Source organism: Ovis canadensis, chromosome 2, assembly GCF_042477335.2.
Source record: "Ovis canadensis isolate MfBH-ARS-UI-01 breed Bighorn chromosome 2, ARS-UI_OviCan_v2, whole genome shotgun sequence".
NCBI classification, from domain to species: Eukaryota; Metazoa; Chordata; class Mammalia; order Artiodactyla; family Bovidae; genus Ovis; species Ovis canadensis.
In genome coordinates, this window is record NC_091246.1 from 66,840,671 (window position 1) to 66,853,110 (window position 12,440).

Below are 12,440 nucleotides of genomic sequence, written 5' to 3' on the forward strand. Positions count from 1 at the left end.
ATCACTGATTATTAGAGAAATGCTAATCAAAATTACAATGAGATACCACCTCACACCAGTCAGAATGGGCATCATCAAACAGTCTACAAACATTAAATGCTGCAGAGAGTGTGGAGAAAAGGGACCCCTCCTGCATTGCTGGTTAGAATGTAAACTGTCACAGCCACAATGGAAGATGGTACAGAGATTCCTAAAAAAACTAGAAATAAAAGCCACCGTATGACCCAGCAATCCCACTCTTAGGCATATAACCTGAGGAAACCAAAATTGAAAAAGACACATGTACACTGTTCTTTGTACACTGTACCCCAATGTTCACTGTAGCACTATTTACAACAGCTAGAACATGGAAGCAACCAAGATGTCGATCGAAAGATGAATGGATAAAGAAGCTGTGGTACATATATGATGGAATATTACTCAGCCAGAAGAAGGAACACATTTGGGTCAGTTCTAAAGAGGTGGACAAACCCTGGAGTCTATCGTACAGAGTGAAGCAAGTCAGATATATGGAAATCTAGAAAGATAGTACTGATGATAGGGCAGCAAAGGAGAAACAGACATGCAAAACAGACTATGGACATGGAGGGAGAGGAGGAGGGAGAAGGTAAGATGTATGGAGAGAATAACATAGAAACTTACAATACCATATGTAAAATAGACAGCCAATGGGAATTTGCTGTATGACTCAGGAAACTCAAACAGGGGCTCTGTAACAATCTAGAGTGGTGGGATGGGGAGGGAGATGGGAAGAAGGTTTAAGAGGGAGGGGACATATGTATACCTATGATTGATTCTTGTTGATGTTTGACAGAAAACAACAAAATTCTGTAAAGCAATTATCCTTCAATTAAAAAAATAAGTTTTTAAAACAACTTTTCAGTTTGCTGTGATCCACACAGTCAAAGGCTTTAGCATAGTCAAACACAACAAAAAATTGTTAATCATTTTGGAAAACAGTTTGGCAAATCCTGCAAAAGTTACATGTATACCTATGATAGCTTACTTATAGGAAATTATCCAAAAGAAATGAAAGCACATCTTGTATTACATAAGAACTTCACAACAGTTTTAGTACTAGCACCAAACCAGAAACAAACTAAACATCTGTGAACAGATAAATGGATAAACAAATTGTGATCTCAAGAAAAGTGGAAAATAAAACCTGAACAAAAATAATACAACATATCAAAATCTGTGGGACACAGGGACAGCAGTGATGAGAAGAAAACATAGCATTAAGTGCATATACACAAGAAAAGGAGAAAATTCTCAAGTCAATAATCTGAGCATCAACCTCAGGAACCTAGAAAAAGAGCAAAACAAATCAACATCAAGCAGAAGAAAGGAAGTGATAAAAATATGAACAAACTTCAATGACATCAGAAAAACAACAGAGAAAAGTCAGTGAAACAAAGAGCTAGTTCATTGCAAAAAACAATAAAATTAACATACCTCTACCAAGACTGACCCCATCTTCACAATCCACCAAAAGAAAAAAAAAGGTAAGACACAAATTACCAATATCAGGAATCAAACAGGGATATCAATTATTACTACAGAACCCATTGAAATTGAAAGAATAGTAAGAAAATTTATGAATAGATAAATTTAACAACTTAGATAAAATGGACCAATGGGGGAGGGAATCACTAGCACAAGTAAACCAACTGAAAGATTTGAACTTCCCTATAACTTTACTAAATTCATAATTTTAAAACTCTAAAAACAAATTACCAGGCCCAGGTAAGTGTCATTTGAGAATTATTAAGAATATTTAAAGAAGAATTAACTCAAATTCTACAGTCTCTTCCAAAACTGGGGAAGAGGAGAGAACACTTCTGAATTAATTTAAAAAAACTAGCTATTATCCTGTTATCAAAAGCAGACAAGCATGAAAAGAAAACCAGAGTATGTGCCTCATGAATATAGATACAAAAATCCTTTAAATGTTATTTAACAGAATTTAACAGTGTGTAAAAGGAATTATAAATTTATATACCATAACCAAGCAGGGTTTACTTCAGAAATGTAAGATTGATTTGATATTCAATAATCAATGAAATTCATAAATTTCGATTCATCAAGCTAAAATTGAACATGTGCATGACCATATCAATAGATGTGCAGAAAAAGCATCTGACAAAATCCAACACTCACTCATGATATTCTCAGAAACACAGAAATAGAGAACTTCCTGATCTATAAAAAATCTACATCTAGCGTTATACTCCACAGTGAAAAAATGAATCCTTTCCTCCTAAGACCAGGAATAAGGCAGGATGTCCACTCTTACCATCTTTCGTCAACACAGTGCTGGAATTTCTAGCCAGTGAAGTAAGGCAAGAAAGGAAATAAAGAGCATAAAAATCAGAAAGGAAGAAATAAAGTTGTCTCCATTTGTAGATGACAAGCTTGCCTCTGAAAAAAATTCCAAGTAAATTATTTCAAAAAAAGAGAAAAAAGAAAAATCAAAGGAAAAATTTAGGTGTAATCTAACAAACACAGAGAACTTATATGCTGAAAACTATGTAATGCTGATGGGAAAAAATCAAAGATCTAAATAAATGGCGACACGCTGTGTTTGTAGATTAGAAGATTCAACATGGTATTTTCTATTCTCCCCCAAACTGATATATATGTTTAATGCAGGTCCTATTAAAATCCTAGCAATGTTTTTCTGTAGATACAGAAAAGATTTGGATGTCAACAAGATGACAAAGTAAGGAACTCTGAAAATACTTTCCTCCAAAAGAGTAATGAAAACGTTAGCAAAAACTGTCAAAAAATCAACTCTTTCAGAACTCTGGAATTACTCTGCATGTAAGTTAAATAAGCAGGGTGACAATACAGAGCCTTGACACACTCTCCCAATTTGGAACCAGTCCATTGTCCATGTCCGGTTTTAACTGTTGCTTCTTGACCTGCACACGATTTCTCAGGATATAAGTAAGGTGGTCTGGTGTTCCCATCTCTTCAAAACTTTCCAGTTTGTTGTGATCCACATAGTCAAAGGCTTTAGTGTAGTCGATGAAGCAGAAGTAGATGTTTTTCTTTTCTGGAATTCTCCTGCTTTTTCGATAATCCAATGGATGTTGGCAATTTGATCTCTGGTTCCTATGCCTTTTCTAAATCTAGTGTGAATATCTGGAAATTCTCAGTTCCTGTAATGTTGAAGGCTAGCTTGGAGAATTTAGAGTATTACTTTGCTAGCATGTGAAATGAGTGCAACTGTACAGTAGTTTGAACATTCTTTGGCATCGCCTTTCTTTGGGACTGGAATGAAAACTGACCTTTTCCAGTCCTGTGGCCACTGCTGAGTGTTCCAAATTTGCTGGCATATTGAGTGCAGCACTTTCACAGCATCATTTTTTAGGATTTGATATAGCTCAGCTGGAATTCCATCACCTCCACTAGCTTTGTTCATAGTGATGACTATTTCATTTCCATTTCCAACTGTTGCTTCTTGACCTGCACACACGTTTCTCAGGAGGCAGGTAAGGTGGTCCATTACTCCCATCTCTTTAAGAACTTTCCAGTTTATTATGATCCATACAGTGAAAAGGTAACTTGTCAGGGACTTTATACAGCTTCAGGATAGAGACTGATTGCCCAAAGAAACAACAACATGATTAAAAGCTGGATTACAATTTTCAGTCCAACTCCATGCCCTCCAGGAGGTGAAAGAGGCTGGAGACTGACTTCAATCACCAACAGCCAATAATTTAATCAATTACACCAAGTTAATGAAATTTCAATAAAATCTCTTAAACAACATGGCTACTGAGCTTCTGGGTTAGTGAGCGCGTCCATATGCCGGGAAGGTGATGCACCCAGAAAGGGAATAGAAACTTTGCAGCACGCTACCTTGTCCTACACATCTTTCATTTGGCTGTTCCTGAGTTGTATCCTTTATAGTAAACCCATAATTGTTATGTATAATGTTTTCCTGAGTTCTGTCAGTCGTTCTAGCACATACTGAACCTGAAGGCAGGGGTAGTTGTGTGAACCTCTGAATTTGTACCCAAGTCAGAGAGAAGAGTAGGAAAACTGAGATCTGGGGACTTGAGACTGGCATGAAGCCAGGGCTGTCTTGCGGGACTAAACCACGAATCTGTGGAATCTACTTAAATTCTAAACAGTATCAGAACTGAATTGAATTGTATAGAACAGAGTTGGTGTCAAAGAATCAATAACTGCCACATAAAATGAAACTTCATAAAGAAATAATTATAAAACTATTTTGACAGGCTTATAATGCTTAAAAATGTAACTGGTATGACAATAACAGCACAAAGGAAGGAGAAGGGAATAGAGCTACACAGGAGGAAAGTTTTCTATACTACTCAAGTACATATTTATATGAACTAGACTATTATAAATTAAGATGTTATTTATATTTCTAAAGGCAGCCACTAAGAAAATAGTTCAAAAATATACAAAAAAAAAAGACATGGGGATTTAAACGGTACATTAAAAAACAACACAAAAGAAGGCAATATTGGAGAAAGACAGGAGCAACAAAGTCCTAAGACATATGAAAACAAATCACAAAATGACTTACTAGTAATTACCTCAAATGCAAATGGTTTAAACACTCCAATTAAAAGGTAGATATAGGCAAAAAGGATTAAAAAACCATCACGACCAACTAAATACAGTTTTTAACAAACACATTTTAGATTTGAGGATAGAAACAGGTATAAAGTAAAAAGATGGAACTCTTCTACACAGTCAAATAGAATTCTTTATTCTTCCTCTCCTGGTGGTGGTTTAGTCACTAAGTCAAGTCTGACTCTTTGGGATCCCATGGACTATGTAGCCTGCCAGGCTCCTCTGTCCATGGAACTCTCCAGGCAAGAATACTGGAGTGGGTTGCCATTTCCTTCTCCATTTCCCTCTCCTAGCAAATTTCATTTCAGTAAAAGGCACCACTATCAAAGGTCAAAAGGTTAGATCTGATCCTTGATTCTTTCACAATGTATTCTTATATTCACCTCCTGAGCAAATACTGTTGGTTCAATTTTCTAAATTATCAACTGCTACCACCTTAGATGAAACCACTATTATCTCTTGCCTTTATTACTGCAATGGCCTCCTAAATGAAACTCCCACGTGCGGGGCAAAAATGGACTATAGCCCATCTTCCATAACACAGTCCAAAGTATTTTAACATGTATGATATACTGTTTCTCTATGGCTTAAAAACTTTCAAACCAAAGCTTTCTTACAGTTTCTCACTGTAAGAAAGATTGTATAGTTCATTTACAATCGAGTTCAATTCACTTTTTCTTCAAGGGTCTACCTAATAGGGTCTCTGTCTACCTCTCATATCTGCTACTTCTTAGGAACAATACATTTGTCTCCTGGCATCCTTGGGGGATTTGCTCCAGCACCTCACTATCCCTCCCCACTTGCTACAGCTACCAATATCCATAGATGCTTAAGTCCCTTATATAAAATGACATAGTATTTGCATATAACCTACACACATCATTATTATGGGGTGCAAAAGTACATCACTATTGTCTTTTAAATGTTGTCCACAAGACACACCTTGACTTGACTTTACGCTTTTACTAAATGATCTATTCCCTATCCCAAAGCAAACATGGATAAAATGAAATGTTAAATATATATATCATCTGTAGTACAAACTAAATGCTATGAATAGTTTCTGGTATACAACAAATTCAAGTTTTGCTTTTTGGAATTTTCTGGAATATTTTTTCCCAAATATTTTTGCTCCGTCTTTGGTTGAATCCACAAATACAGAATCCACAGATGTGGCAGGTCAACCATATTAGACCCAGGAAGACACTGAGACAGACTGCCAAAGTCCTAAAGAAAAACAATTTGTAATTTAGAATTCAACATCCAGCCATTTTAATATTCCATAGTGACTGCAAAAAAGATATTTCCTAACATACAAGGACTCAAAAAATCTATCACCCAAATAAGCTCTCTAAAACACCTACAGAAGAGAGACAGTATGAAAAAAAACCTAAATTTCTATCTCTTCAAAGGAATCACAAAAAATGTGATGTAAGCAGTAACATGATAAAATAAGCCAATAAAATATATTAAAACATCTAAATATATTGAAACATTAATATGTAGTAAATATTAGTAAGTATTAATAAATATCAATATATTGAAATATCTAAAATACAGACAGTAGAAAATAATACCTTAAATAACAGACAAGTAAAACTTCTAATGACACTGGCACAGAGTGGAGGAAGAGGAAATAAAAGTTTGCTAAGATTCTGATCTTTCTCAAATAGAAGAATAAAAATACAAATTAACTTTTTCTACTAAGAAAAATATGTTATTTAAGCTTTTTAAGGGTAAGTAGAAAGCAGTGGTAAATGTGGACTGGTTAAACTCCTTTACTGTATGAGAAAGTGCGTCATACCAAATTTAAAAAATTACAAAGTAAAACCCAGTGTATGTTAGTTATAGCAGATAAAGAACAAACAATAAAGCCTTAATATCTAGAAAGCAAAAATACAATTACAAGAAAAACAGAAAAGTCTACATTCAAAGAAAAAGAATTGGCACTTTAAAGTGGATAAATCAGGGTAGTAAAAAAAAAAAAAGAGCAGAACATTTGTGTAATATAATTATAGTAAAAGTCCAAAAGACGGTTCCAAAAATTTTAATATAAAGTCATAAAGGTCACATCTATTACCTGTAAAGCAATATAACTGGGACTAAACTTTTTTAATACAGATTAAAAATTCCATATCCAAGTAAATGAAATAGTAAGAACTCCTGTATAAACTTAAATGAAAACATGTGAATGAGAATTATAAAATCTTGAACCAAAACAATACAAGCACATACCACACATGTTAAGATGTAACCAAACGATAATCAGAAAAAATTTATATGCTATAATGAATTATATTAAAAATTAAGAAAATCTAAAAATTCAAGAACTTACAGAAGTGATAAACTGACACAGGAAAAAAAAAGAAAACATTGGTTCTACGAGAACTACTTAAATGTTGGCTTAACACTGAAATAAACCAGTTAAGGATGGAACAAAAGAAAATTTTAGGTCAATCTTAGATGGTACAAAAAACGGTAATGATAAGATTTTCTATTTGAATCCACCAATGTATTAAAATATTAAGTGAGATTTATGTCAGAATGTAAGCTGTTCAGCTGCTCAGTCGGGTCCAACTATCTGCAACCCCATAGACTGCAGCATGCCAGGATTCCCTGTCCTTCACCATCTCCCTGAGCTTGCTCAAACTCATGCCCATTAGTTAGTGATGCCATCCAACCATCTCATCCTCTGCTGAACCCTTCTGCTTTTGCCTTCAATCTCTCCCTGCATCAGGGTCTTTTCCAATGAGTTGGCTCTTCCCATCAGGTAGCCAAAGTATTGGAATTTCAGCTTTAGCATCAGTTCTTCTGATGGACATTCAGAATTGATTTCCTTTGGGATTGACTGGTTTGATTTCCTTGATGTCCCAGGTATGCTCAAGAGTCTTCTCCAACACCACAGTTAGAAAGCATTAATTCTTCGACAACCAGCCTTCTTTATGATCCAAATTTCACATCCATACATGACTACTGGAAAAACCATAGCTTTGACTAGATGGACCTTTATTGGCAAAGTAATGTCTCTGCTTTTTTATATGTTGTCTAGGTTGGTCATAGCTTTTCTTCCAAGGAGCAAGCGCCTTTTAATCTCAAGGCTGCAGTCAATATCTGCAATGATTCTGGAACCCAAAATAATAAAGTCTCACTGTTCCATTGTTTCCCCATCTATTTGCCATGAAGTGATGGGACTGGATGCCATGATCTTAGCTTTTTGAATGTCGAGTTTTAAGCCAGCTTTTTCACTCTCCTCTTTCACTTTCATCAAGAGGCTCTTTATTTCTTCGCTTTCTGCCATAAGGGTGGTGTAACCTGTGTTATCTGAGGTTACTGATATTTCTCCCAGCAATCTTGACTCCTGGGCTTCATCCAGTCAGGCGTTTGTCATGATGTACTCTTCATATAAGTTAAATAAGCCAGATGACAATATACAGCCTTGACCTACTCCTTTCCCAATCTGGAACCAATCCGTTGTTCCTTATCCAGTTCTAACTCTTGCTTCTTGACCTGCATACAGATTTCTCAGGAGGCAGTAAGGTGGCCTGGTATTCCCATCTCTTTCAGATTTTTTCAGTTTGTTGTAATCCACACAGTCAAAGACCTTAGGCACAGTCAATCAAACAGAAGTAGATCTTTTTCAGGAATTCTCTTGCTTTGCTATGATCCAAGGAATATTGGCAATTTGATCTCTGGTTCCTCTGACTTTTTAAAATCCAGCTAAATGTTAGACAACCTATCAACCTAGCAGTTCCTGTTTGGGGTTTTAAAGATGAATCTTTACGCCTTTTCCCTTCTAAACTCTAAATAAATAATACAAATGGAGCTAAAAGGGCTCGGTCCCACAAGGACAAAAGGAATAAAGGAACAACTGGAGAATTCAATAAATATTCAGAAGAGTAAAAGTAGTAGAAGGACAATTAATTTAGCACCCTATTATAGGAACCACAGTATAAGGAGTGAATGAAAGAGAAAAAAACAAGAACTGACTCTTCCTAAAAAAAAAAAAAAAAAATCCTAGAAGATTCTTATAGCTAGGAAATGTCAAATATAAAGACCTCATATATTAAGTAATATTTTTGTGGAAATTTTTATTTTATACTGTGGAAAATAAAGTGCAGCACTCGGAGCCACTTCTGAGTTCTCTAAGTCATTTAATTTTGTTGAGCCACTATTTCTCCACCAGGTATTTGGATATAATAGTGATTGCCCTGTGCATGCTTGAGAGAGATTTAGAGTAAGGAAATGATTGCTGAGCCTTCCGAAATGTTAAAAAAAAAAAAAACACACACACACACAGAGACATCACGTAGAAGAGAAAGATTCCTACCTACCCCACCTGGCTTCCCAGGTGGCACAGTGGTAAAGAATTTGCTTCCCAGTACAGGAGACAGAGGAGACGTGGGTTCAATCCCTGGGTCAGGAAGATCCCCTGGAGAAGGAAATGGCAACCCATCCAGTCTTCTTGCCTGGAAAATTCCATGGACGGAGGAGCCTGGCAGACTACAGTCCATGGCGTTGCAAAGAGTCGGACACAACTGAGCAACTATACATGCACACCACCCTACCTTTCCACTACAATGCATCCACACCCCCCATGCACACACCTTGAGCACTACTGCTATCAAGCAAGCTTCTGTCAAGAAAATGTAAGGTTTATCCTCTGAGAGAGGATTGGAATTTGAAGATAAAGATATAGGAAAAGGGATGAGGTTGAAATGGACAGATTTAATATAATGCTTTAAACACCAGAAATGCTTCAAGATGTGCATCCCTCTCTAAGAAAGGTAATTCAAGCTTTAGTTTCTGAATGGTTCTGGAGAACAGAACCCCAAAAATATCTGGGGATCTCTCTGAGCCATCAGAGCTACAGCATCTAAAAAGCCCACTTTCTTGCACAATTATCCTAAAATAATTTTGCTATCAAGCTCCATCCATGCACAATGAATTCATAATCAGCTCTGAAATATCCAACTCTTTAATATAAAGAAACAACAGAATCAATCCTTTGCAATTTAATTGCTGCTATGGAGACAACTAAATCCCATTTTACTATCACCCTATTAAATGCATATCTATGAGTACTTTTGAGCCATTCTCCCCAATTATCCTCTGTGCAACTGCTATACTTTCAAATTTTAGTTCTCCTCACAATTTAAGACAAGAAATAGAGAACAAGGAGGATCTCAGGAAATTCAAAAACAAGAAACTCTCTCATAACCCACACCTGAAGACAAAAGTTAGGGTAGATTAACATAAAAATTTCAAATTCAATGTAAGTCTTACTTGTTTATCTTTTCTTTCTATAACATCTTGCTTATATTTGCATTTTTGAGATGTCTCCGTAATAGCTGATGCCTGCAAGATTGAATCAGAAGGGAAGTTAGTTTTAAAAAAAGCAAGGCAATTATGTGACCCTGCTCATCCAAACATAAAATTGCTCTGTAAGTTTACCCACAATGCTCTTCTATGACTTCTTTCAAAGTAAATTCATTATCACCCAAAACACAAACAATTAAAGGTTATTTCTACAGATATTAAAAGTAGTTGCAGCTATATGCATACATATGTTTCTACATTTCTTCACATTTATTTCCTCATGTTATTTTATCTTAACAGCAATCATATACAATAGCAGGGTCCATAGTTTAAAACACTCTCAAAACAATTACGTGACTCCAAAATCTTCCCTAAAGGTTAAAAGCTATGATTGCAAAATTTTTTAGCTACGTTTTCAAGGTATAGAGAATATTCCATATAACATTATATTACTTATTCTGAAAAACATGAGGTTTTTTACATTATGTTCTACAAAGGGGAATGTAATTATATAACATGTATAAGAAATTCATAAAAGGAGATCAATGTTTCTGGGAATATTGCTCTGAATCCTCCTGTAATTAGAACAATCACATTTCATTTTTTCTCTTTATATATCTTGGAATTTCTATAGAGTAGCAAGTTTCTATAAAGTAGCAAGTGATGATTAGGATCTTGAAAGATCTGTGGTAGTAGAATTCCTAATAAAAGAACTTAAAGAACTAAAGTTACAAGTAAATCCGCAAATTTAAAAACCTACAAAATATTTTTTGTATTTGCTAAAATAAATGACAAGAAACCCAAAACTGAGCCAGAAATATAACCTTCTCTTTGATTCGAGCCTCCAAAATGTGACGCTGCCTTTCCATTTCTTCAATGCGTTCTGTTATAGGAATCTGACTTTCTTTAAGTTTTCTGACCTCTTCCTTTGCTTGGTCCCGAGCTAGTTTTACTTCTTCATATTCCTGACGAACATTTTCATATTCCTTACAATGAATTTAAGAAAGAAAAGTTAATATACTCTTAACTTAAAGTAACACATATACTAAAATCAAGCTACAGGCAGAAACCAAAACTATGAAAAACACAATTTTGAATCCCTTTAGGAGGTCTATTAATTAAAAAAATTTGCCCTCTGAAACAACTTCAGAAATAGTAAATATCAAATAATGATGAACTTAGTGATACTATACACTTATATCATTAGGCCAGATTCTGTCTTCCATCCCTTCCTGTTTCTGAGACATATATCCTAATGACTACTAAAGGGAGGATCTCGTTTAATCTCTGAATAATGAAGGGATTCAAAAATATATAAAGAACCAAAAGAAACTCACTCATGAAAAAATTTTAAAAACAAAAAAAGAAAATGGTCCAACAGAAAAACAAAATGAATCATCCAGGTGAAAATGAGGCTTTTCACATCACAGGAATAAATGAATATTTGCTAAAAAAAAGAAAAAGTGCTAAGAAAGCATACAGTAAGAATGAGTGGGATGAAGAAAGCTTAAAAAAAAAGAATACAAATAAACATTACAAATAACTGAGAAAACAAGAGCAGTAAGAGGCAAAGGAAAAAAGGAAAGATATACCCATCTGAATGCAGAGTTCCAAAGAATAGCAAGAAGTTAGAAAGCTTTCTTAAGTGAACAATGCAAAGAAATATAGGAAAACAACAAAATGGGAAAAACTAGAGATTTCGTCAAGAAAATTAGAAATACCAAGTGAACATTTCATGCAAAGATGGGCACAATAAAAGGGCAGAAAAAGTATGGACCTAACAGAAGTAGAAATATTAAGAGGTAGCAAGAATACAAAAAACTATACAAAAAAGGTCTTAATGACCCAGACAACCAAGACAGTGTGATCACTCACCTACCGTCAGAAATCTTGAAACATGAAGTCAAATGGGCCTTAGGAAGCATTACTAGGAACAAAGTTAGTGGAGGTGATGCAATTTCACTGAGCTATTTCAAATCCTATGATGCTGCATTCAAAAAAAGAGCTGCATTCAATATGTCAGCAAATTTGGAAAACTCAGCAGTGGCCATAGGACTGGAAAAGATCAGTTTTCATTCCAATCCCTAAGAAGGACAAGCCAAAGAATGTTCAAACTACCACACAATTGCACTCATTTCACATGCTAGCAAGGTAATGATCAAAATCCTTCAAACTAGGCTTCAACAATATGTGAACTGAGAACTTCCAGATGTACAAGCTGGATTTAGAAAAGGCAAAAGAACCAACATCAAATCGCCAACATCTGCTGGATCACAGAAAAAGCAAGGGAATTTCAGAAAGACATCTATTTCTGCTTCATTGACCATGCTAAAGCCTTGGACTGTGTGGATCACAACAAACTGGAAAATTCTGAGAGAGAAGGTAATACTAGACCACCTTACTTATATCCTGAGAAGTCTGTATGCAGGTCAAAAAGCAACAGTTAGAAACGGACATGGACAACGGATTGGTTCCAAACTGGGAGTACATCAAAGTTGTATATTGTCACC

The 12,440-nt window shown here is 35.2% G+C and overlaps 1 protein-coding gene across 6 annotated transcripts in view; it reads right to left on the reverse strand.

Annotated features, from left to right (window-relative positions):
* The window catches only part of SMC5 (structural maintenance of chromosomes 5), a 104,871-nt gene that overhangs the window by 45,066 nt on the left and 47,365 nt on the right, over positions 1-12,440 (reverse strand). For 4 of the 6 annotated variants that reach the window (XM_069574097.1, XM_069574096.1, XM_069574100.1 and 1 more), the window contains 2 exons: positions 10,755-10,916; positions 9,898-9,969 (listed from right to left, as the gene is read on the reverse strand). In XM_069574097.1, the coding sequence (XP_069430198.1) occupies positions 9,898-9,969; positions 10,755-10,916 (234 nt within the window). The remainder of the gene's footprint in view (positions 1-9,897; positions 9,970-10,754; positions 10,917-12,440) is intronic. The other 2 variants (XM_069574099.1, XM_069574098.1) reach the window with 1 other exon arrangement.